Source organism: Geotrypetes seraphini, chromosome 6, assembly GCF_902459505.1.
Source record: "Geotrypetes seraphini chromosome 6, aGeoSer1.1, whole genome shotgun sequence".
Classification (NCBI taxonomy): Eukaryota; Metazoa; Chordata; class Amphibia; order Gymnophiona; family Dermophiidae; genus Geotrypetes; species Geotrypetes seraphini.
In genome coordinates this window covers 66,739,982-66,767,297 of record NC_047089.1, presented here as the reverse complement: position 1 = coordinate 66,767,297, position 27,316 = coordinate 66,739,982, and the positions used below count along the sequence as shown (strand labels likewise).

General features: G+C 45.4%; 1 protein-coding gene across 5 annotated transcripts in view; it reads right to left on the bottom strand.

Moving 5' to 3' along the window:
- Positions 1-27,316, bottom strand: part of TSC22D1 (TSC22 domain family member 1) — a 171,559-nt gene that overhangs the window by 68,754 nt on the left and 75,489 nt on the right. The window contains exons 2-3 of one of the 5 annotated variants that reach the window (XR_004539956.1): positions 9,991-10,070; positions 7,814-7,947 (exon numbers count right to left, since the gene is read on the bottom strand). The exons of 2 other annotated variants lie outside the window; for them this stretch is intronic. Coding sequence is in view for 1 of the 3 variants with exons in the window: in XM_033950213.1 (XP_033806104.1) it covers positions 7,935-7,947 (13 nt within the window). In the remaining 2 variants the exon portion in view is untranslated. Of the gene's footprint in view, positions 1-7,813; positions 7,948-9,990; positions 10,071-27,316 lie in introns of those variants that run through there. 2 more of the 5 variants (XM_033950216.1, XM_033950213.1) reach the window with 2 other exon arrangements.

The window sequence follows — 27,316 nt, the reverse complement described above, 5'->3', positions numbered from 1 at the left end:
AAATACTTCAACGGTATTAATGTAGGACAAAATCTATTCCAGAGAAAGGAAAATGGTAAAACCAAAGGGCATAATTTGAGGGGTGTTGGATTCAAGAGTAATGTTAGGAAATTCTTCTTTATGCAGAGGGTGGTTGATGCATGGCATGAGCTCCTGAGGGAGGTGGTGGAGAAGAAAACGGTGACAGAGCTCAAACAAGCATGGGATGAACACAGAGGATCTCAAATCAGAAAATAATGGGTATACATTGAAGGAACTAAGGCCAGAACTGGGCAGGCTTGCACGGCCTGTGTCCCGTATATGGACATTCAGTTGAGGACAGGCTGGGGAGGGTTTCAATGGCTGGGATGGTTAAGATGGGCTGGAGTGAGCTTTGATGGACACCTGGAATGCGCTTCCAGAGGGCGTGATAGGACAGAGTATGGTTTTGGAGTTCAAGAAAGGATTGGATGATTTCCTGAAGGAAAAGGGGATAGAAGGGTATAGATAGAGGATTACTATACAGGCACTGGACCTGATGGGCCGCCGCGTGAGCGGACTACTGGGCATGATGGACCTCTGGTCTGACCCAGCAGAGGCATTACTTATGTTCTTATGATGGAGACTCCAGTAGATGGAACCTTATGTTCTTGAATCAATACACCAGGCTCCATCCCTGGAGGTATTCAAATCCAGGCTCAAAGCCCACTTTTTTGAAGTTGCAGTTTGTAATACCTAATTATCTGTTTTCATTCCCACTGTAGCCCCTACCCTCACTACCTCTTCTTCCCTTGTTTTTCCCTTCATGAGCACCATGTATTGATGACCTTAAGTATCTATCATAGCTTATATTGTAAGCCCTTTCGAGCAGAGGGAAGGCTTCCGGGTCAACTGTAGGAGCTGCTGCCCACAGCTTTTGTCAAAAGGAATGACTGCGGCTGGAAGGAGGAGGGAGCTGGCCAGAAGAAGGTAAACACCTACGGGAGGGGGATGCGAACCTTGGACACAGAAGGGAGGGAGAGAGGGGTGTGTTGGTGCACGTGGAGATGGGAACACAATCTTGGACAAAAGATGGAAGGGAAGAGGGACGGGGCATGAACTTGGGCCATAGGATTGAAGAATGGAGTGAGAGAGAGATGCTGAGGTGGGGGATGGAATAGAAAGGGAAATCTGGGTGTCTGAATGAGAGGGAAAGAGATGGTGCACATGGGAAAATGAAGAAACAGGAGAATTGTTGGGCATAGGGAGGAACAGAGAATTATTGGACATGGTGGTGAGAGAGGTAGAGATGAATAGGGAAGAGAGTGATGAGAGGGAGATATGTTGGATGTGGTGGTGGTGGAGAGGGAACAGTGGGATGGATGGAAAGGAATGCAAGAGGGGCATCAAAGAGGTGGGAAGAATACTAGATCTGAGTTACATACAAATTCAACTTAAGAACGGTTAAAAAATTGGAACCCGTTCTTAACCCGGGGACTAGAAGCAGTAGGAGGAGGAGGAGGAGAGGGAAAGGAATGCTTATGCTTCTTCGCTTCCTCGGATGCATGTGGAATTGACATGGAGGAAGTAGAATCTCTATGATGAATTGATCCTGACTCACAACACTCCTGATGCGATGTTGACATGGAGAGTGCAGATGTTGATACTGGGTGAATGGATGTTGGGCATCAGGTTCAGAATTCCCAGCCAGTCAGATGCGATACTGAAAAGTTTTTGAAACCGAAGCTTGGGGCTTTCATTGACTTATTTTGCATTCAAGAGCAGAGGGCACAATCCTAAAATAGTATTATTACATTGAGAGCATTTTTTTTGAAGCTGCTCGGTGGAGGGGAAAACAGCCAGTGCTAAAATTGAAGGGCTCAATGGCCTGGAGAGCTCGAGTAGAATGGATACTGAAAAAGGCTCAATGCTCCTTTTATAAAAAAATTAAATGGGATTCTTATAAAATTCCTTTGGCTGGGTAAAACTGCTAGAATAGCCTTAGTATCTTTGCAAAAATCACAATCAGCAGGAGGGGCAAATTTTCCAGATATCATCAAGCCTTCATTTTGCGTCAGGGTATGTATTGGATCCTTCCTGAACTCATGGAGAATCTGCCAGATTAATTGATACTGGAAAGTCATCTTATGGCCCCACTACGTCTTATTCTACCTAATATATGTAACACTACCACTTTTAAAGAAGGGTGCATCCAAAAGAACTTTTATTCATAGTTTCTTCTAGAAAGTTCACTCAGGAAAAGGCCTCAGAATTGGAGCCTACGCACAGTCCTATCACAGACTGAACCATCAGCGTAGTGTTTTATTTGCTCCTTAGCTCCAGTCATTGGCCAGAAAAACCTGAGAGTAAATTTTAATACTTCAAATAATTTTTATAATAAATATTTTAAATAATTTTTTAGATAATTTCAATATGCTTTAAATGCTTTAAATGGCAGTAGTCTGGCAGCAGATAATGAAGCATATGACAGTACATGCAATAATACTGAGATAAGTGCTTAGCTGTCAGTTTTTTCAAACTAAGGAAGAGATGCATCCATTATCATAAGATTTAGCTATTTAAAGCATTTAAAGCATATTGAAATTATCTAAAAAATTATTTAAAATATTTATTATAAAAATTATTTGAAGTATTAAAATTTACTCTCAGGTTTATCTGGCCAATGACTGGAGCTAAGGAGCAATAAAACACTACGCTGATGGTTCAGTCTGTGATAGGACTGTGCGTAGGCTCCAATTCTGAGGCCTTTTCCTGAGTGAACTTTCTAGAAGAAACTATGAATAAAAGTTATTTTGGATGCACCCTTCTTTAAAAGTGGTAGTGTTACATAAATTAGGTAGAATATTTCTTGAGCCACTTTGGGTGATAATCCTTTAGTTGTTCCCAATACGTCTTAGCCATATTTGGAGTATCAAGCTTCTGAGAATATACAAGGACAATAGTATTCTTCTTTCCACCTGGAATACATTAAAATTTATTAATACTTTAGCTTCTACTCCAATACAACAATCCACGTGTCAATCCATATGGTTAAATTCCAATATACAAATCGGCGAGTCTAAAATCCTCTGGAAACATTGGTTGCAGGCAGGCATACGTACTCTAGATGATGTAATTCAGAACGGGAAAATGATAAATTTATTACAGCTGCAACAATCATTTGGCATATCAAAATCTGAAGGATATAAATGGTTGCAGTTGAAGCAGGCCATTCAAAAAGGGTTCCCTGATTGGCGCAACTTAAAAAATCAATATAGCTTGCCGGGCCTATGCTTCCAGACAGATTTTCAAGGGCATCAGGCTGCTAAGTGGTATAAATTAATATCTGAATATTTGGATAAAAAACCTAAAACAAGCTTGAAAGATATTTGGAGCATTGAAGTAAAGCAGCATATTTCTGCTACTCAATGGCCATGGATTTGGACTTGGACAATGAGATGTACAGCGTCAGCATCTATGAGACAAACTTGGTTCTTTTTGTTATATAGAATTTTTTGGACCCCAGTTTGTTTACAAAAGTTAGATAGTTCGAAGTCTAATAGATGCTGGCATTGTCATCTTGAAGTAGAGAAACTGGATCACTTGTTGTTTTATTGTACCTTGATACTCAACTTTTGGAAGTATATTTGGGATAAAATTAATAGGATATTGTAGGCTTCTATTCCACTGTCGTATGACATTGGTTTATTTGGGACTTTATTGTAACCTAAAAGTCCAATTGATGTAAATAAAAACAGACTTCTTATAATGATGGGGGTAGCTATGCAGTAAATAACAAGAAACTGGAAAAACTGGGACAGATTGAACTCTGTCAATATTATAGATATGAAAGAATGAATTCTGAACAATTGGGACATAAAAAATTTAAAGAAACATGGGGTCCATTAGCAGAATTTATTAAAACTAAGTAATAGAATAAGCCTTTAATTTCTGATTGATTTTCACACACATCCAGGGAGGGGGGGGTGGAGAAGTGTACTTGTATTATTATTTGTTTGGATATAAGTGCTATTTACTGTACTACTTGAATGTATATTCTTTGCACTTTGTATTTGATTTGAAATTTAATAGATTTATTTTTTTTTTAACTCAACAATTTCCTATTTGAGTGCAATGAAGTTGCAATTCTTTCCCACAGCTTAGACAACGAACCTCCGTATGATACAATAAATTTCTGAAATCCCCGAAATTAGTGCCAGCTTCTTCTAGAAATACACGAAATGTTCAATGTTTAAGCCCTCTTGCCCGGATGTAATTTACGACAGAAACTATGACTGACGTGACATGGTCGTAACTTAGGACTTTGTTGCACAGCACTTGTTGATGAATGATGCAATGATATTTGGTTAATTTTTTCACATCAAATTCTTCCTGGAGTGTTACCGCACCAATCCTCCTGCCACACACTGATGGTGCGCAATCAGTGCAAATAGCCACAATATTTTCAAAAGTCATACTCAATTTCTTAGTGATACATTGCTTCACTTCATTTGAAATGTCTTCACTGGTTGTTCGGACTCTCATGGAACACAAAGCTGCCAATTCTTCTGTAATTTCAAAGTTGTGATCAACACCACAGATAAAAACTAAAAGTTGTGCAGTATCATGTCAGTGCTTTCATCCATGGATAACAAGTAGTACTTGAATTCTGAAGTTTTCTTTCTTAACTGGTCATGAAGGTTGCTAGAGATATTCACTTTTCATTGCACAGTCATCCGAAACAAGCTCACCTTTTTAAAAGTATGTTTCTTTTCTGAACATAGTTCAGAATCAGCAATCATCATGCACTTTTTTATGAAGTCGCCTTCCGTGAAAGGTTTTCCAGCAGTAGCAATTTCTTTCAAAATTAAAACACTTAACTTTTGTAACCACTTCACTTTCTGTCTTTGCCTTTTTGAAAAATTGCTGTTGTCCACACAAAGCTTTCAGCAACTTTGACGTCTTAATTTTCTTCTCGTTTTCATTCAACTTTGCCAACTCGACATGTTTGGTTTCAAAATGGATGTCTGACATTCTATTCCTTTGGAACCGCAACTGATTTTGTAGCAAACCAAAGTATTTTAACATTGCAGAAACTGAACAGATACTTATTTGTCCACTCATGATTAAATACTCTCCGTTCTGACTCAATTTTGTGCTTGCGATATCACCATCCATTATTTCTGGTCACTGTGGCAAGAAGAAAAGGGCGCTGCAATACAACAAACATGGGAAGAACAAAAAGTTGTCTGACCCAGACTTCAACTTTATTGAAATGTGAGGAAAAGGACCTCAAACACCCCGAGTCTTGCTGGGGTCGTGGATGTTATCATTGGTCTCAAAAACCTCACCAACACTTTTTTGGGAAATTTTTCTTAATATATTTTTCTTAATATTTAAATTGAAACTGTAAATGAAAAGGCAGAAACACTTAGCTTAAACACCCAACGGAGAGTCTGCCGTTTCACACGTGGCTTCTTCAGGGGTTTAGTGTTTCATTCATTTACAAACATGAATCGTCAATCAATAAATTGCAGACCTTTAAAGAGAAGTACTATTCAGACAAAATTGCTTGGATAATGGACTAGTTTAAAGCCAGTATGATATTAACATAATAATCATTCTCTTTCGATCTTGCCGGCGTAAAGCTTGTTGCAAATAGTCAGAGCCAATCATAGGGTGTGGCTCTGCAAAATTCCCTCAGGCGGCAATTGTGGCTCAGAGAAGGTGCAAGTGGTCTGTGGGCTGCAAGCTGCTGCCCTGCCTCCCCGGGGAAAGATGGCCACCCGCGTCCCCTTATCGCAGCTGAAGCTAGAGGCTGAAATCGAGCGCTGCTAGGAGGTGTCAGTGATAAAAGCTGGTGGCGCTGGTGCGGCAACTGAACCCCCAAGGGCAGGAGGGCGGAGTGAGAGCCGTTTCTGGCCGCATGGTGTGCAGGGCTGTCCTAAAGCATATTTATACAAGAAAAGATGAACTTTGTTCTTACCTGCAAATTTCCTTTCCTCGAGTCCTGCTAAATCAAACCATACAAATGGATTATGCTCTCCAACTAGCAGATGGAAACAGAGAACACTTGACATTTCACCAATATCATGGCCAGTATAGACTGGTGCAACCATGGAATTTGCCAGTATACTAGTGTCAAAGCAGAACTGAAAAACAAACATTATAAACTAATCTTATGAATCAACAGTTAGGTTCCCTGCCCCCTCGGGGCTGGGAAACGTTTCCCAGACCATCACCAGGATGATACGGAAAGGAGTATCTCCAGCTGCAGTCTTCCTGAATGGGTCCTTGATTGGTCTAGAGGGTCTCAAAGAAAAGAAATTAACAGATAAGAATAAAATTTCACCTTCCTTATGATCCTGCTAGACTAATCCATGAGTGAGATATGCCAAAGCTTCAAGGCCCTGGGTGGAAGACAAAATATCCCTAGATACTGCTTCTGTATGGCACCATTCTCTTCATCTTGAAATTCTTCCTTGTGCTACTTAAGTTGGCGGAGGGGTGGGGGCACTGATTAGGATGGCGGTTAGCCCAGAACTTCATGCTACACTACTCCAGGCCAAACTGAAGCTGTTGCCCAAGCTAACACAGAGTGGGTAAAACCAATTAAACTTTTTTTTCAAACCTATACAGAGAGGGACCATGGCTCTAGTAGTTCCCTAGGGTAAAGTACACTGGCCCAGCCCAGCCCCTAGACTGCCTGCCAAGCAGATCAAGATTATGTTACTGATGACTCCTGAACTATCTTCCCCCAAAGCTGATGAAGTTTCAGAAGGATGGCTCTGGCTCTTGGCCTAGACTTGGATCATTTGAGGCTCTATCCCACTTTAACTGCCCCAGAACACTTCTCTCCTCTTAGCCTACCATGTTCACCACTAAGGTGCAACACAAATCAAGAAGGTGGGGCTCCTAAACCACTTCCTATCAAAGACTCCTGTGAAGAGATCCCCACAGGTTCTTTTCAGCTTCCCTAAAGGGTGACAGAAGGTACCTTATAATAGCTCACGGAGGACATCCTGAAAGGCATGCATACCTGGAGCAAAATAGACAAGTTGAAGCTTGATTTATCAGACACAGAACTTCTGACCTGAAATCTAGGCTTTGTAGGACCATTTTTACGGAGGTAATAGAACCAGGAAAACTGGAAACTAGGAGAGATCTACGGCCCGACATCCAAGGCCTCAAGCCCACAGTTCTTCCTAGGACACAAGAGGGACCCCCTATGCTCCAAAAGTGAGGAGGACTAACTTATTATCCAAGATGATCTCTAGAATAAGGGGGTTGCACCTACAGAATACAGTTCAATCCTCCTGTGTCATCCCTGATTTAATTAGCCAGCTAAGGCGTCATCCTTGACCTAATGATAACTGAATGACTAACTCCCTGGGGGAGAATCAAACTGCCAAAGGCATCCAGAATACTAAATCTGCAACATATCTGCCAAACAGCCTTAGGGGATACACTCTTGAGAACCCTGCAGGAAACAGCCTCATGGGATCTCCATCCTGAATGGAGATCCCAAGACCAGAGAGACTCACAAACCTCTTTAAACCCAGCATTCTGTGGCTCCCCACCAGCCTAATATGCCCACATAACTTCTAGTGAGAGCAAAAGGAGCCCCTCCCCCCAATGAATAGAAACAAACCATTCAGAAGACTCCAAGTGTCTCTATGGTTGATCATAACTTGACTTAGAAAAGGATAAAACTATTCTCTCTCAGGATGCCAACTCTGCCATTATGTGCAGAAATCCCCAATAAGCATGGCCAAAATACTACAACCCTGACTGGAACTAGCCCTACCCAGGCAAAATAGAGGCTCTAACCATTGAAGCACTTAGCATAACTTACCCCCATCATGCAAGACTCATCGGCTGTTAATCCATCCAGGTGATGTTAGTTCCTGTGTAGGGATAGATGAGACTTCCCTCCTATGCATACTGCTACCTGCATGAATTTCACCACGGTTCTTTCACCACATATAGCTGCCGGGAATGAGAGTAAGGAGAAAGAAAAAGCTTAAACAGAGGCGAAATCTTACCACCTTGGGGGTCCCTGAATGATATGCTTCCCTCCCACTTTAGAGTTATCAGACCAGGGCAACTCCCCCCTACGATCAATACCATCTCCATGAAAATATATCAACCCTTGGACTTGCCTAACTTAAGGCTAGACTCTGGCAACACTGCCTGAGAAGATTTTCCCACCACCACCTTGCTAAGAAATGTAGCAAGAAGCTGTTTGGAGGGGAGTATATGATCACCTAAGATTATGGGACCTCCCCCATAGGTTACTACCTCTCAAGGCCCATTTGCAAGTTATCTGGAAATCAAATCTTAGCAATCAGATTTTCAACAGCTTTTACCCCATTGAGCTATTATCCCCTTTAGAGGCAGAAATCTCTCTCAATTTATCACAGTAGCTCTTTGACTGCATAACTGAGCAGTTCTGCTTAATAAGCTATTTTGGAATGGGCAATATGATGCCTCCCTGCCACAGACAGAAGACAAGACCCTTAGGCAGGACATGATCGGTTATATCAACACACCATAAAGCCCACCATGCAAAGCTCTGATTGGCAGAAAAGGTCAGAAATTCCAATAAAATAGATTTATGTACAGGCTGTTCTGCTTCTAAACGCAACACACCTACTAGTTGAAGAAAATAACCCCTAGGGCCTTTACTTAAACCCCTTGGCAGGACTTCAATCAAGCCTCCTAGAGTGCCAACCTCTAAGAGAATGCTTGCTCTGACAGTGCTGCTGAATATCAGCCCATAGGCCTGTGTGTGAGAACAGTAAAGGGAATACAACCATGACATTCCCTAATGCTAGTACCTTAACCACTAGGCTACTGCTCCTTTTTTCCACTAGTGCCTAACCCTCATGTCTAATTGGAGCAGCTGAAGAAATGGCATGGGGAAATCCCTGAAACATTAAGTCAAGGAGTCCCTCTTCCCCAACACTACTAACTGGTGGGGTGGGGAAAAGCCAGTACCATCAGAACCACACCAGAGATGAACCCAGTATTCCATATACCTCACCTTCCCCCACTCCCTCACCATGGCCCACAGGAAACAGCCAGCACTGAAAATGGCTGCTCCAGCCAAGAGGAGAAGGGCTAAGATGAATATGGCCATCACATGCCCTTCCTTTCCTTTTTGGCCCCATAGTTTTAAACTTAAGTTTAAAATTCTGGCAAAAAGTTTAACTACTACAGCCTATGGAATTAAAAGATAGCCAGTGGATGGCAAAAGCAGGGAGAACAAGAGGATTGTCATTACAGATTATTTTTGTCTGCAAGCAATTGCCCTAAATATTTTTTGCACTTGCTCAAAAGCAAACACTAAATAAAATCACATATTAGTATATAATCATTTCCCAGTTGGTGAGTGGTTATGTGCACACGCTTGATGCAGAGAGCTCCTAGCTTTCAGAGAATGAGTCTGATGTCTTGAAGCGAGATCAGCAGACTTAAAGGAGCTGAGGCAGAGACATATGTAGATGGATATATTAGAGAAGTCCCGTCTCTAGTATGGCAGCTGCTATGCTGCCTTAGAAGAGGGAGGTCACCTAAAATGAGAGCATCATTCCATAGAGGACCTCTCTCTAAGGGACGCAATATCCTATTGCACAGAGGATATTGTCTCTAGAGGCTTCTGTCCAGAATGGTAGAACAGCTGTTTTAGTTGGGGGCTGGTGGATGTAAGGATCACTTGTCTGCCTGGTGCGATGGAAAGATTAGGTTCTCATTTTGCTAATCTTCTATTTTGTAAACAAGAATGGTAGTCTTGGCCATTGGGTTAAACCCTCATTAGTCGTGAGAGTTGTAGAGAGATTTTTTTTCATGCTCCATCTTCCATTACTCTGGGATGAGACCCAACCCCTCAGTTGGTACCAAAGCTTCTAGCGAATCCTAGAGTGCGGGGAAACTACATGTCTGTTCTGCACTAAATACAAATATTAAACAATACTTTCAAAACCACTACTAAATGAAACAAACAAGGTGGGGAAAAAAGGAGCCACCTACCTGTGTGCCATCTGCACCAATAGTTCTGTTGCTCAGTATTTATATCAAGTCTCTCATGAGTGAATTCTTCATTCCTGACCCTATAGAACAGGCAATAGAAACAAGACATCTGACTAAGCAAGAATGTCAAACAGAAAACAAGCTAGTATACATCTGACAGGGTGGCTATTCAAGACTACCATTCCTGTTTACAAGAAAGAAGATTAGCAAGGTAAGAAACTAATATTTCCTTCTTATACAACAGGTAGTCTTGACCAGTGGGACATATCCGAGCAGTCCCTAGTACCTAGGGTGGGAACTGGCCGCCATCTTGTTGGAATATTCATTTCTATCTCTATCTCTACCTCTGCCTTTATATTTTTATCTTTAATTTTCATAAATTGTTTCTTCAGGTACTTTAGTTAGATTGTGAGCCTTTGGGACAGTTAGGGAATTTCCAAGTACCTATCTTATTTATTTTTATTTATTTATTGTATCTTTTAATGCATCATTTTTGTAAACCGCTTAGAAACCTCACGGTTATTAGCGGTATATAAGAATTAAATTAAATAAAAAATTAAATAAAATAAATAGATGAGCCTGCTGTCAGTACTAAGGACTGAAAAGCGGTGTCCAGAACTTAGTGAACGTGTGGAGACTGGACCAAGTGGCCACTCTACAAATCTTTGCAGATGAGACTACTCTAGACTCTGCACAAGAGGACACGATGCTGTGAGTATACCTTCATAGAAACATAGAAATAGACGGCAGATAAGGGCCACGGCCCATCCAGTCTGCCCACCCTAATGACCTTCCCCTACCTTTACCCTGTGAATAGATCCTACGTGTCGATCCCATTGGGCCTTAAAATCAGGCACGCTGCTGGCCTCAATCACCTGAAGTGGAAGACCATTCCAGCGATCAACCACCCTTTCAGTAAAAAAGAATTTCCTGGTGTCACCTCGCAGTTTCCTGCCCCTGATTTTCCACGGATGCGCTCTTGTTGCCGTGGGACCCTTGAAAAAGAAGAAATCTTCCTCTGCCTCGATGCGGCCCGTGAGATACTTGAACGTCTCGATCATGTCTCCCCTCTCTCTGCGCTCCTCGAGCGAGTATAGCTTTAATTTATCTAACCGTTCTTCGTACAGGAGATCCTTGAGTCCCGAGACCATCCGGGTAGCCATTCTCTGGACCGACTCCAGTCTCAGCACATCTTTGCGATAATGCGGCCTCCAGAATTGCACACAGTATTCCAGGTGGGGCCTCACCATGGATCTATACAATGGCATAATGACCTCCGGCTTACAGCTGACGAAACCCCTGCATATGCAACCCATGATTTGTCTTGCCTTGGATGAAGCTTGCTCTACTTGATTGGCAGCCTTCATGTCCTCGCTGACGATCACCCCCAAGTCTCATTCTGCTACCGTTCTTGTTAGGATCTCGCCATTAAGGGTATAAGTCCTGCATGGATTTTGGCTACCCAGGTGCATAACTTTGCATTTTTTGGCATTGAAGCTGAGTTGCCAGTAGGAGTAAATCGTGCATCATGTTGTCGGGCATTGAGTTTTTGTCCGTTGTGCTTTTGCCCACTACATTGCTTAGTTTGGCGTCATCGGCGAATAATGTTATTTTACCTCGGAGCCCTTCTGCCAAGTCTCCTATAAAGATATTAAATAGGATCGGGCCCAAGACCGAGCCTTGGGGCACTCCACTGATCACCTCCGTCAGTTCACCATTACCCTCTGAAGCCTACCTCCAAGCCAGTTCCCAACCCATTTCGTCAATGTCTCACCCAATCCCATAGAACTCATCTTACTTAGCAACCTGCGGTGTGGTACGCTATCGAATGCTTTGCTTAAGTCCAGGTATACGATGTCCAGGGACTCCCCAACATCCACTGCCACTGGAGACTGCTTTCCGCTTCCAAAATAGGCGGAAGATATAGCCATTCTGATCCACCTAGATATGGTTGCTTTAGATGCCTATCGCCCCTGATGTGCCGCATTTGTAAGCACAAAGAGATGCTCAGACAGTCAGAACTCGTTGGTCACCTACATATAACAAATCAAAATTCTTTGCATAGACTTCCTTTTCCATTCCACTGGGGTGCTCATAGTTTTTGTTATCTTGGGGTGCAGTTGTCCACTAATCCCACAAACTTGTATCATTTGAACTATCCACCTCTGATTAAGAAGATAGGGGAGGAAATGGAAGAACGGGGAACACTAATGTTCAGTTGGTGGAAGAGAATAGCAGCTAATAAGATGATGATTCTTCCTAAATTCAATTTTATATTTGCTCAGCTTCCTGTGGCTATCCTAAATACATTGATTGCACAATGGCAGAAGAGGCTGGGTAAATTTATTTGGGGGAAGGGTAGGGCTCATATGTGACAACAACTATATAAGGAGGAATGGAGCATTAACTTACCTGTATTATAAGCCTATTATAAAGCAGCTATGTTCCGGGATCTGTTTTTCACTATCGAGTTAGGACAGATGTCACGTGGGTGTCAATTGAGACAGTATTTCTTAGCCCTTGGATTATTTTTGAATTTGGGGGTCATTTTTCAGCCAGTAAAGATAAATTTTTTTCATGTCCATGAGCATCCTTTTTTGGGACACCTATTGCGTGAGTGGAGTGCATAAAGACAAAGTGGGGGTAGGGGGTAGCTTTTCCCAGAAAGTAAAATACATACTTACTCCCCCCTTTTCTGGGTTGGACTAGCAGTCCCTAGGAAGACAATTGAGGGCAGGAAGGGTGACTAAATTTAAACATTTGATGGACAATAGGACTTTGATTACTAAGAGTCAATTGGAGAGGCAGATTCAGGGTGGTTTCCCTTTCTTTGGGTATTCTCAGCTTTGATCTTTTCTTTCTCAGTTCCCGAGTTCACAGCTAGTACGGTTGCTTACACCCTTGGAGGGCTCCCTGCTTGTAGATCTTAGCCATAAAAAAACTACTTTCTAGAGAGTATGTGGTGGACTTGTCTGGTGTTGCAGAAATTCTGGACTGCGGTTCGGGTATTTCTCTCACATTGTATTCAGGGGGATTTTTATTGGGGCCCTCAGGTGTGCCTTTTGGAATGGGGACTATGTAATAGTTTACAGGGGGAACAGAATTTATTTTGAATTTATTACTAGTTGCTAGACTTACTATTGCTACTCAGTGGCACTCTACAGCTGGGCCTCAATTTTCTTGTTGGGAGCAGATACATCAGGACCTGCTTCTTATGATAAGTTGACTTCAATGTTACAAGGGAGAGAGAGGGGGAAAAAAAAAAGTTTCATGAGGTGTGGCAGTGGCTAAAACCTGTTTCCTTCCCTGGGGGTACTTAAAGGGTATTGTGGTATTTGTGGGTGGCTTTCTGATATGTTTTGAGTTTCAATTCTCTGGTGTTTCCATTCAGCACTCCAGTGTGACAATTATTATAATGTGGACTTACTTTGCTTTTCTTATGTATCCTTGTCATTTGGGCCCTTTGGTATGTGGACTATGCTATTTCAGCCGATGCTTTCATTTTTTCTTTGTTTTATTCTGAATTTCTAGAGGGGGGGGTTGGTGGTTTTTGGGGTTTTTTTTAGAGAGTGAGTGAGGTAGGGGGTATTAAGGTATTATGGGAGTTCTCTCAGATGTGTGTTTCCAATTTAAGTTCCACATTTGTTTTGTTTAGCTATGCCTTGTAGTAGTGATATTCTTCTTCCTCTTAAACACTGGATGTTTATGCATGGGTGGGATTGCTATTAAGGGGTTAGGTGGGGCTTGTTTATGGACTTTACAACAGGGGTGCCCAAAAGGTCAATCGCAATCGACCAGTAGATCACAAGGGCAACGTGAGTCGATCGCAGGCTCCACGATAGACTCACGCTGACTTTACGTTTTCCCTGCTTCCCCGACGGTGCAAGCGCTAGGCCCACAAGCCTTCCCTCCCCCCCCCTTCCAAACATAAATTCATATGTAGAAGAGAAAGTTCTGGGCCAGCCAATCGCTGCCTGGCTGGCCCAGAACTTCCTTTCCAACATCAGAATTGACATGGGGGGGAGGAGGGGAGGCTTGTGGGCCTGATTTGCGGTGTTGGGGAAGCAGGGAGAAATCAGCGGTTGTGGCTTGGGAGAGAGAGAGAGAAAGAAAGAAAGAAAGAGAGAAAGAAAGAGAGAAAGAAAGAAAGAAAGAGAGAGAGAAAGAGAGAGAGAAAGAAAGAAAAAAAGAAAGAAAGAGGCAGAGAGAGAAAAAGAAAGAAAAAGTTTGTGGAGGGAATGAGTATGTCGGGTGGCAGGGGGCAGGCAGGGAGAGAGGAAGAAAAAGTTAGACTCATGGAGGGAAAGAGAGATGTTGGTTGGGGAACAGAATGAGGTCTAGAGAGGAAGCATGCAGGAAGAAGAAAGAAAGAAAGATTGGATGCACAGTCAGAAGGAAGTGCAACCAGAGACTCATGAAATCACCAGACAACAAAGGTAGGAAAAATAACTTTATTTTCAATTTAGTGATCAAAATGTATCTGTTTTGAAAATTTATATCTGCTGTCTATATTTTGCACTATGGTCCCCTTTTACTAAACCGCAATAGAAGTTTTTAGCGCAGAGAACCTATGAGTGTCAGGAGCAGCGTGGGGCATTCAGCGCAGTTCTCTGTGCTAAAAACCACTATCGCGGTTTAGTAAAAAGGGAGGGGGTATATTTATCTATTTTTGTATAGTTGTTACTGAGGTGACATTGCATATTTTAAAGTCATTTGCCTTGACCTCTTTGAAAAAAAACCCTAATATAAACTATAATTAACATTTTCTCTGAGTACAGTGTGCTTTGTGTTTTTAAAAATTTTATTGTTGGTAGATCATTTTGACTTGGTCATTTTAAAAGTAGCTTGCAAGCTAAAAAAGTGTGGGCACCCCTGCTTTATAAGTATGTTATAGAGCTGGTGGAGTTGACTGTTTCATTACTCATTGAGCTAAGGGTTGTATAACAAATCTTGTTTGCACTTTTTTCTTCAATAAAAACTGATGTTAAAAAAAAATTAAAAAAATTATTTGTACAACCAGTTCTTTCAACACTATCTGCTTTCTTCACTCCCATTGGTGTGAAGGCTGGTAGTCACACTTCCTAATTTATGTGAAAACTGAGCAACAACTTTCGGTAGAAAGGGACTGTTCGAATCGAGATGCTAGACTCAGATTCGAAGAAAGAGCTTCCATGCATGACAGAGCGCTACAGCTCAGACACTCTTCTCGCTGACATCAAAGTCACAAAGAAAACTATCTTAACCGTCAGATCAGGGATGCCTTTTCCAAAGGCTCATAGGCTTTACAAGAGCCCGCAGGACCATATTAAGGTTCTAAGATGGAAAGGACACTGTTGCTAAAAGAACCCAGGAAACTACTCTAGACAGTTATGCTATAGCAGGCCAATGACAAGAAAGCAATGTTACTTACCGTAACAGTTGTTATCCAGGGACAGCAGGCAGCTATTCTCACTAGTGGGTGATGTCATCAGACAGAGCCCCGGTACGGACGTCTCACAAGCACGTGTTGCTTGTAGAAACTTAAAGTTTCTAGATGCCCGCACCGCGCATGCGCCGGTGCCTTCCTACCCGGAGATCCGGGCGTGTCTCCTCAGTTCAGGTAGCTAGCCTGAGAAGCCAACCCAGGGGAGGTGGGTGGGACGTGAGAATAGCTGCCTGCTGTCCCTGGATAACAACTGTTACGGTAAGTAACATTGCTTTATCCCAGGACAAGCAGGCAGGTATTCTCACTAGTGGGTGACCTCCAAGCTAACCTCAGTGGGATGGAGGGGGAGTTGGCGACTTAAGAGAATAAATTTTTCAATACTGTTTGGCCAAACTGTCCATCCCGTCTGGAGAGAGTATCCAGACAATAATGTGAGGTGAATGTGTGAACCGAGGACCAGGTGGCAGCCTTACAAATTTCCTCGATTGGTGTTGATCTGAGGAATGCTACTGAGGCTGCCATTGCTCTGACCTTATGGGCTGTGACCTTACAAGGAAGTGATAATCCAGCCTGGGCATAGCAGAAAGAGATACAAGCCGCCATCCAATTAGAGATGGTGCGCTTTGATACGGGTCTTCCCAACTTGTTAGGATCGAAGGAGACAAAAAGTTGAGGAGTGGTTCTGTGTGGCTTGGTGCGATCCAGGTAGAAAGCCAAGGCACGTTTACAGTCTAGAGTGTGAAGGGCCGATTCTCCGTGGTGAGAATGGGGCTTAGGGAAGAATACTGGAAGTACAATGGATTGGTTGAGATGAAATTCGGAGACCACCTTAGGCAGGAATTTCGGGTGAGTGCGGAGGACCACCTTGTCATGATGGAATACTGTGAATGGTGGATCCGCCATCAATGCCTGGAGTTCGCTGACTCTGCGAGCGGACGTAAGGGCTACAAGAAAAAGCACTTTCCAGGTGAGATACTTAAGAGGGGCCCTGTTGAGTGGTTCAAACGGGGGCTTCATGAGATGGGAAAGGACTACATTGAGGTCCCAAACTACTGGGGGTGGTTTGAGAGGAGGGTTAACATGGAAGAGTCCTTTCATAAATCTGGCGACCACCGGATGGGCCGAGAGGGGTTTCCCTTGTAGGGGCTGGTGGAACGCCGCAATAGCGCTCAGGTGGACTCGTATGGATGTGGACTTGAGCCCAGATTGAGATAGGTGTAGGAGATAGTCCAGCACGGAGGATAAGGAAGCTCGCTGAGGTTCCTTTGACTTAGAAACACACCATGAGGAGAATCTGGTCCATTTCTGGGAGTAGCATTGTCGAGTGGCGGGCTTCCTGGAAGCTTCCAAGACCTCCCTCACTTCTTGTGAGAATTGGTGAGGGGTTACGTTGAGAGGAACCAAGCTGTCAGGTGGAGAGACTGCAGGTTGGGATGAAGTAGTGATCCTTGATGTTGAGTAAGTAGTGAAGGAAACACTGGAAGTGGTACTGGTTCCCTGCTGCTGAGTTGAAGTAGGAGGGAGAACCAAGGTTGTCTGGGCCACCGAGGAGCTATTAGAATCATGGTGGCCTGTTCGAGTTTCAGCTTGACCAGAGTCTTCTGGATCAGCGGGAATGGTGGGAACGCATATAGAAATCGTTTCCCCCAGTTCAGTAGAAAAGCATCCGCCTCGAGGCGATGAGGAGTGTAGATCCTGGAGCAAAACTGAGGCAGTTTGGAGTTGTGGGGAGCCGCAAAGAGGTCTATCTGAGGCGTCCCCCATTGCGTGAAGATTTGGTGAAGGGGGCTGGAATGGAGAGTCCATTCGTGCGGTTGTAGCAGACGGCTTAGTTTGTCTGCTAAGACGTTGTTCTCCCCCTGGATGTATACTGCTCTGAGTAGGGCGTTGTGGCGCACCGCCCAGTCCCAGACTCGTAGAGCTTCCTGGCAAAGGAGGGCCGAGCCCGTGCCTCCTTGCTTGTTGATATAATACATGGCGGCCTGATTGTCTGTGCGAATGAGGATTACCATGTCGTGAAGTAGGTGTTGGAAAGCTTGGAGCGCATTGAAGATGGCTCTGAGTTCCAGTAGATTGATTTGGTGTAGTCTTTCCGCACTGGTCCAGAATCCTTGGGTGCGGAGACCATCCAGGTGGGCCCCCCCATGCATAATTCGACGAATCGGTTGTGAGAACTTTCTGATGGGGGGGAGAGTGCATCAGCAAACCTCTGGATAGATTCGAAGAGGTCATCCACCAAAGTAGAGACTGCCGAAGAGCAGGTGTGACTGAGACGTGTTTGGATAGTGGATCGGACGTCTGATTCCACTGTGATGCCAGGGTCCACTGGGGGATCCTGAGGTGGAGTCTGGCAAAGGGTGTCACATGTACTGTGGAGGCCATATGGCAAAGGAGCACCATCAGTTGTCTCGCCGGTAGGGTTTGGCGAGTAGACACCGACTGGCAGAGATGAAGAAGGGACTCCATGCGTTGCAGGGGCAGGAATGCTCGGAGTCGGGTGGTGTCCAGGACCGCTACGATGAAGGGGAGGGACTGGGTGGGTTGTAGATGAGACTTGGAAAAGTTGATCTCGAAGCCCAAATTTTGGAGGAAGTAGGTTGTAGCCAAGGCCGCCGAAGTGACCTCTGGGGCTGACGGGGCCTTGATGAGCCAGTCGTCGAGGTATGGGAACACCTGTAGACCCCTGTCCCGGAGTGCTGCGGCCACTACCACCAGGCACTTTGTGAAGACTCTGGGGGACGAAGATAGGCCGAATGGTAGCACTCGATACTGTAGGTGCAGATTTCCCACCCGAAATCTGAGGAACTTTCGGGAGGCCGGGTGAATGGGGATGTGAGTGTAGGCCTCCTTGAGATCCAGGGAGCATAACCAGTCGTTCTGCTCGAGGAGGGGGTATAGAGAAGCCAAAGTCAACATGCGAAACTTCTCTTTGACCAGAAACTTGTTGAGGGCCCGAAGGTCTAAAATGGGTCGCAGGTCGCCCGTTTTCTTCGGGACGAGGAAGTACCGGGAGTAAAACCCTCGGTTCAATTGGTCTGACGGGACCGGCTCGACAGCCCGAAGCTGAAGTAAGGTTTGGACTTCCTGAAGAAGAAGGGTGGTCTGCGTCGAGCTTGAAGGATACTCTCTTGGAGGATGGTCCGGAGGGACCCGATGGAATTGAAGAGAGTATCCTTCTCTTATGATGGTGAGGACCCATAGGTCTGTGGTTATGGCCTCCCATCGATGGTAAAAAAGATGGAGGCGGCCCCCTATGGGAGAGGCTGAGGTTATGCTCCCGGGAGGGGCGTCAAAAGGGCTGGGGAGCCTTAGGTGCAGCCGGTGGCTGAGGTTTTTGCTGAGACTTCTGGGGAGGTTGTCTCTTCGCAGGTTGTCTCGCAGCAGGCGTTTGTCTGGGCATGTAACGCCGCTGGTAAATCAGGGGTGGCCTGGAAGGTCGAGACTGTTGAGGTTTGGGTTTGGGCCGCAGGATGGATTGAAAAGATTTTTCATGATCCGACAGCTTCTTGGTAACAGTTTCGATAGACTCATCGAACAGGTCAGCTCCAGCACATGGTACGTTGGCGAGTCTGTCCTGGAGGTTGGGATCCATATCGATTGTACGGAGCCATGCCAGGCAACGCATGGCTACCGCGCTTGCGGCAGCACGTGCCGAGAGTTCGAATGCATCGAAGGAGGATTGCATCAGCTGGAGGCGTAATTGGGAGAGGGAGGCTACCACTTCCTCGAACTCGAATCGAGCTTGGTTGTCTATGAACGGAGTGAACTTGCGGAGCACCGGCAAGAAGAACTCCAGATAGGAAGAGAAAAAGAAATTGTAGTTCAGCACCCGTGACGCCATCATGGAGTTTTGGTAGAATTTTCTACCAAATTTGTCCATCGTTCTCCCCTCTCGGCCCGGCGGTACAGAGGCGTAGACCTGGGAGGGATGAGAGCGTTTAAGAGAGGACTCGACCAGTAGGGATTGGTGGGAGAGTTGAGGGCCCTCAAACCCTTTATGGTGCACGATGCGGTATCGAGCATCGAGTTTGCTGGGGATCGCCGGTATGGAGTACGGTGTTTCGAAACACTGCATGAAGGTCTGGTCCAGCAATTTATGCAGGGGGAGCCGAAGCGACTCCGTTGGAGGGTTAGGTAAATGCATGGTGTCCAGATACTCTTTGGAGTATCGGGAGCCCGTGTCAAGGGTCACATCCAGATCATCCGCCATTTGTCGGAGGAATGATGAGAAGGACAATTGTTCCGCCAGCGTCGGCCTGTGGGACGGGCTGGAGGAGGAGGAGGCCTCCAGGTCCATGGACATCGGGGAGTGGCAAGGAGAATCGGGCACCGGTGTCTCCTCGTACTCCGGGCCCCCCGGAGGGGACACCTCTGATGAGGAGTATCCCCTACGTTGCAGTTTTTTCTGCGGTGACACCTCCGAATGGCGTGAAGAGTGCCAGGATGAGTGTCTCGATCGGTGCCCGTCTCGATGGCGGGACGGGGATCGGGATCGTCTGTGCATCGCATGGTCTCCCGAGGCCCCCAAGTGGATAGGGCTGGAAGCGGTGGATCGCAACTGGGGTTGCGATGCGGGTTCTTGCGATGCTACCCAAGTCTGGTAAGGAGTACGGAAGAACTCTTCCTGACTATGCCCAGGGCTTTGAGTATCGATCGGAGGTCTGGTCCCATGTTGGCGCGGAGGCGTAATGGGTTCTAATGGCGGCATATCGGTAAGCGAGGCTTGCCGCGTGGGCATCGCCGCCCTCCCCCGTTCGTCCTCGTCGGTTGTCGAGGTCAAACGGTGTGGGGGAGGGGGAGGGGGCGGACCGCCCCTTTGGACCGGTACCGGGAGGTCATCCTGTATGGCAGCGATGAGCCCGGGTCCGATGGTCTGCATGAGCTCAACGAATTGAGCTTCCAGCACGGACCGTAGCGAAGCCGATAAGGAGGGATCCGCACCGAAAGGGGGTCCTCCTGCACGGACATCGCGCTCCTTCGAGGCCGAGTGCTTCTGCTTAGTAGCTTTCGGCACTTTGATGACCACTGGTGGCACTGTGGAAGGAAGAGGTACCTGAACCGAGGAGACCGGGGCAGGCACCGACGTCGAGCTCATGGATGGTGTCGGGGTGAACGATGCCGGTTTCACCACACTCGATGCAGGAGGGGTCGATACCGGTTTTGCCCGAACCGGGGAGGTATCAGATGAAGTGGAGACTGAGGGATCCTTAGCTGCGTCCATCTTGAACATCGATTCCCACAATAGGCAACGCCGCTTGAATGAGCGTGCCGTAAGGGTAGAGCAAGGCCTGCACGATTTCGGGATGTGGTCAGGGCCCAAACACTGCAAACAGCGCCAGTGAGGGTCCGTGAGTGAAATCGCGCGTTGGCACTTGCTGCACTTTTTAAACCCGGTGATTGGCCGGGACATAGGCCGGAAAATCTGCGCTGCGAGGTCGAAGCCAGTGGGCCTGAGCCACGTGGCCGGCCCGTTCGACCCGCCGGAGGAAATAATCTTCTTTTTTTTTTTTTTTTCTACTGAAAAAGAAAAGTACTGTTAACTGTAATTAAAAGAAAGCAAAAACGCGGACAAGGAAGGCAAATTTAACTGAATTCAGCTAGCGCATGATGAAGTTGAACTTCTCAGCTCCGCGGAAAAGAAAGAACTGAGGAGACACGCCCGGATCTCCGGGTAGGAAGGCACCGGCGCATGCGCGGTGCGGGCATCTAGAAACTTTAAGTTTCTACAAGCAACACGTGCTTGTGAGACGTCCGTACCGGGGCTCTGTCTGATGACATCACCCACTAGTGAGAATACCTGCCTGCTTGTCCTGGGATAAATAACTGTGTGCAGAGAAAGTCTTGAGAAAAACCAAGACCACAATACAGAAGTGGCAGGTTCCACTGCATGAACTGCAGAGCTGCAGTTTAACCCAAAAGGATAGGCTCAATAAAAGCAAATGGAGGATCTACCCTTTAGAGACAGACACTCATCTTAAAGAATATGCTGTCAGTAAGCAGCCCACTAAGACACTAGTCCTGTGCAAAAGACAGGAAGCCAAAAAACTCATGTACCAAAAAGATATGGGTCTGAATTCTGGACTAGAAATCCCCAGAGAAAAAAGCCAAGTGCCATTAGAATGCCTCAGTGGTTTCCATATAACAAACATACATAATAGACATAGATCTTGCAATTAACAATTACACATAGTCCTAATACATTTGCTCCATCATTTCCTATAAGTGATAAAAGTGCAACCGAAAAAAACCTTCAATGTTGAAGCATTAAGGATGAGTTCACCATCTAAACCCTAGGAAATACTCTCTGCAAATTAAAGAGAAAACCAGACAGGCTACCCAAACCAGAAGAGACTAGGAGAAGCTAAGGGGCTAAATTGGAACTGGATCCTGGGTGTGTTAGTTTCTAGATCACCATCCTCCTGTGATGCTACTTACATCTGATGGAGCCTTAGCAACTTAAAAGACAATGGCATAGAAAGGGGGGGGGGAGCAAGGGGGCGGCGGTATGTCCCGGGACATGGTATTCCTCGGGGCACTGGCACCCCTCCTGCTCTCCGCCCCTTCCCACTCCTCCCCCTGCTGTGCGCGCATGCCTTCCCTTTCCCCCGTACCTTTTTAACTTTGGCGCGAGCAACCACAAACTAGCTGCTCGCATCAGCTTCGGCGCTTTCTCTGATGTTACTTCCCAGACTCGCACCTAGGAAATGACATCAGAGAGCGCTGAAGCTAACATGAGCAGCAAGTTTGTTGCTCCTTGCACTGAAGATAAAAAGGTACGGGGAAGGGGCGCGTGGCAGAGGGGCGGGGAAGAGAGCAGGGAAGAAGGCAGGAAAGGAGCACCACCGTCCCATTCGCCGGTCACCCCCGTTATGTTACTGCTTAAAGATAGTTGATATATTAAGATGTTACAAACAGATGCCCCAGCAGCCGGACACCATAGGAGACCCATAGGAACCCCATGACTAAGTTAAAAGACCACAGAGGACAAAATAGCTCCACAACACTCATTCAAAGCAGTGAGCTAAATACATGACATATAAGCCTCTGCTTGGGAGCTCAGGTCATGCCCGAGTCTGTGGCCAAAACAGGAAGAGCCTTAGAAAAAAAACCCAGACAACTTCTCTCCATGGCTTAATCGTTGTGGGTGTTCCAAATCAGTGCATAGCATTTCTCCGTACTTTAATATCATGGCAACTATGCAAGAGGCTCAAGCAGCTCTCTCTGCGCTGGAAAGTTAATGGGGAAGGGAGACCAAACTGTCGCAGGAACCTGACGACTCGCCATATATCTAATTGAACAGGCAATCATCAACCTGCAGGATGAAGATCTAAGTCCCGACTCACAGTAATGAGTGCTTGCGCTTTTCAAAATGGCCACAGGAGAGTGTGGGCACTGCTCCACCACACAGAAAAATGGTGCTTTCCCCTGCCATTGAACTCTCCTCAGCCAGCGACTCAGACCAGCTGTCTGAGCTAACTACTGCCAGTGATTGCACTTATCGCCCTGTGAACATCTTTTTAACCCTGTCTGCCGCCATGAGCGCCAGGGCTGCGCGGACCATGAGAGAAATTAAATATTTAAACACCCACCAACCGCTCTCACCGCAGAAAGAGGGAAATACCTCATGAAAGTTCCGAAATAAGTCATATGCTGCCCCAATTACCCAGATTCTTTCAGTCAGCAGGTGATTACAATTAGACTGCGTGGGAAACAGGAAGCCATCTCCCGCCGATATCCTCACACACAGAGGAGTCTGTGCAGCAAGCCGGCCACAGATCTAATGGTGTTCAATGGTTACATGTCTGAGCTTTGCGTACTCTTTCTGCTGCTCAATATACTGCAAATGCTAACGTTGTGGAGTTCCTGATGATAATATGACTTATTTCGGAACATTCATGAGGTATTTCCCTCTTTCTGTGGAGTACCAAGTCTGGAATAGGGTCATTGGAAGAGCAAAGTTTTCACTGCTTTCTTGAAGTCTGTCAGGGAATCTAGAGACCTGATCTACATGGGCAACTGGTTCCATAGTTTGGGGAGAAAGTGGGCTATAGGAGCACTTGCGAGCTGTTTCAAGTAGGAGGGATTTTCTAGGGGGTATGCTGAGCCGTTTCTCGTTTATGAGCGACAAAGTGATGGAGGCTTATTTTACTGCTCCTGTGGAGTTCCTGATGATAATAAACAAATTTAAAGAAACACTCATCCGAACGGCCAACTGAAGGAGCAGTAAAATAAGCCTCCATCACTTTGTCAGAGTAATTATCATCTACGCCAACTGCAGAAGATTCGACCTTGCCTCTCTGAACTGGACTTCACACAGCTCCTCTACACCTTTGTACTCTCCTGTATGGATTATTGCAACTCACTGTTCAATGGTCTCACAGCAAAAAAAAACTAAATCATTTACAACAGGTGCAAAACACAGCAATCCACCTCTTAAAGAACCTCAGTATCCATGACCCCATCTCTCCTGCATTAAGCTCAGCCCACTGGCTGCTCATCAGCAAGTGTTGTGCCTTCAAGGGACTTGTACTGGCCTAAAAAACCTTCCATCACAAGGTACCAAGCTACATATCTGCCAAACTACACTCTTACACGCCTACCTGTTCCCTTCGCTCATAAACGAGAAACGGCTCAGCATACCCCCTAGAAAATCCCTCCTACTTGAAACAGCTCGCAAGTGCTCCTATAGCCCACTTTCTCCCCAAACTATGGAACCAGTTGCCCATGTAGATCAGGTCTCTAGATTCCCTGACAGACTTCAAGAAAGCAGTGAAAACTTTGCTCTTCCAATGACCCTATTCCAGACTTGGTACTCTATAAGTGGATTAAACACCTATGTGTGGACTGACTTATCTTATCCTTTATTGCTCTGCCCTGTTCGTTAGCTATGTCCCTCCTGTGAATTGAAGATATGTTCTCCCACCATTTGTCTGAAACCCTGAGCTTTCTGGGAGGACGGAATATAAATCTAAATAAATAAAAAAACATGAAAGCTCTTACCTGAATCTGTGCCTCCTTTTATTTAGTTTTTTTAAAATCAGCATGTGGAAAAGGAGAAATGCACAGAAGCCTGAATGGAAGGGAGGGACTTGGGGTGATCAGGTGTATCCCTAGGAGAGTGGGAAAGAGACCTAGAACACCTCTCAATTCAACTGACAAAGGCCTGGGCAGGAGTTAACAAGCAAAAACCAGGACCTATGAGAAAACATCTATCTTCCTGTTGGAGATAGAGCATACTGGTTGGCCAGGAGGCTGTACATAATATGGCACATTCAACTCAGTATTCTATCTCCACCTGCTAGTAGAGAGACACAACCCACTTGTCTCTGGATTCATCTGCTGCTGGTGCTAAGGAAGAGGTAGATTTAATAGGCTTTTCAGAGGTGGCAGGAAGGCACCAAGATATAAATTATACTGCAATGACAAAATAAATTAAATTGGAGGGAGTAACCTTATGCATTATGATAAAATGATTTTATTGGTGAATGCAAAACAAACAGCAGTGAACAGATTAACATCTATAGATACTAAAATCGCATCAGATCACCAATTAAATTGTAATAATCCCCTCTGACACTTCTTAACCCCACCCAACATCGTTAAACAAAAACCATTTCTTTGGGTAATAAGACCCTAAATGCAAACCTCACAGAGACATTACAAGTATCAACCACAATAGAAAAAGTAAACAAGTTAAGTCCCACCTCACCCCACCACCCAATCGCTCAGATGAATAAGAGGATTAAGTATAAGAAAGACAACAGAAAAAATAGGAGATCGGGGGGGGGGGGGGGGAGGAGATATCCAAGCGGTCAGCATTAAGCACCTATTTCATCTTGGGTTCCCGTGGCCATAGGGTGAAGAGGATACCCAAGGCTTACAGAGAACTAAGTTTAAGACTACAAGCCCTACGAGATAAGGAATATACATAGAGGCTCCACACCTTAAGGAATGATTTTTTGTCTAAAGGAACCCCACACTTGACCTTTTTCCAGAAGCATGAGAGCATGTAAACCAGGAGTGCCCAATATGGTGAGATCGCGAAAGCAAAGTGAGTTGATCGCGGACCCCATGAAAGACTCGCGTTGCCTTCACAATCTACCGGGCCAATCAGCCTTCCTCTCCCCAACGTCAATTCTGCCGTCAGAGAGGAAGTTCCGGGCCAGCCAATCGCTGCTTGGCTGGCCCGGAACGTCTTCTCCGACGGCAGAATTGACGTCGAGGAGAGGAATGCTGGCCCAACGCAGGGAGAGCTTGGGGCGGCAGTGGCTTTGGAGCCTGTTCCAATGGTGGTGGCGGCGGTGGCGGCTTGGGGGCCTGTTCTCCGATGGCAGCGGCAGTGGCTTGGGAGAGGGCAGAGAGAAAGAAAGAAAGGGGGCAGGCAAGGAGACAGAAGGAAAGAAGGGAAACAGAAAGAAAGAAAGGGGGTCTGAAGAGAGAAAAAAAAGAAAGGGAGGCAGGGAGAGAGGAAGAAAAAGTTGGGGGAGGGAATGAGGTCTGGAGGAGAGGAAGCATACAGGCTGAAAGAAGGGAAGAAAGATTGGATGCACAGTCAGAAGAAGAAAGTGCACCCAGAGATTCATGAAATCACCAGACAACAAAGGTAGGAAAAATGATTTTATTTTCAATTTAGTGATCAAAATGTGTCCGTTCTGAGAATTTATATCTGCTATCTATATTTTGCACTATGGCCCCCTTTTACTAAACCGCAATAGCAGTTTTTAGCGCAGTGAGCCTATGAGGGTTTAGAGCAGTGCGGGGCATTCAGCGCAGCTCCCTGCGCTAAAAACTGCTATTGCGGTTTAGTAAAAAGGGAGGGGGTATATTTGTCTATTTTTGTATGGTTGATACTGAGGTGACAGTGCATAGAGTCATCTGCTTTGACCTCTTTGAAAAAACCTGGAATATAAATGATAATTAACATTTTCTCTGCATACAGTGTGTTTTGTGGTTTTTTTTTTATTTTATTGTTGGTAGATCATTTTGACTTGGTTATTTTAAAAGTAGCTCGCAAGCCCAAAAAGTGTAGGCACCCCTGATGTAAACGATTATGCTAAGCCCAGTAGGATGGGGAAAGAGCCAAAGTCCAGAATGATTTTCTTTGCAAGTAAACTAGCTTTTCGAATGAAAAGCCTTGCAAAACCCACTGGCATCCAGAAAGCATTAAAGTTATCTAATAAGAAATCCACTGGAGTAAATGAAATGGAATGTCCCACCAATTGTTCCAGGTAGCTAACTACTCATCTCCAAAATGCCTTAACCACTGGGCATCTCCAGAAAGCATGAAAGAAGGACTTATCAGCTCACTGACATTTCTCACACTGCAAAGACTCTGCTACGCCAGACCTAAAAAGCTACACCTGCATGAAATATGCCCGGTGCAGAACCTGGAATTGGCATTCCCTGAGCTCAAAGGACACAGAGAGTTGGAATATCTAAATCCTGCGGTGACAGGCTCAACTCAGGTGCCCATCTAATACATAAAGAGTCCCAAGACCTACTAGAGAAATAAGAATCAGGGCCTTGTGCAGTAGAGTAACCGACAAGTCCTCCACATCAAACTGTTAAAAAAATTCTCAGTTTACTGCCCAGACTACAGCGAAGCCCCTCCATCTCCAATGAGTTCACATAATGTTGTAATTGCAGATATGCAAAATAATCTTTGTCCAGGAGCCCTGCTCTCTATTGCAGATCCTGCTAAGATTCTAAGGAATCATCAGCTTGAAGAACATGTGATAACAAGGTCAGCCCCAAATGCGGCCACATCCAAAGTCAGGGTGTCTCCTACCCTGGTGAGAACTGAAGATTACCCTGGATAGGTAGTTGATCAGACACCCATGGTATCCCACCCAGCAAAATCACTAACGCTTTCCAAATATCTCGGAGGGAGCACAGCAAGAA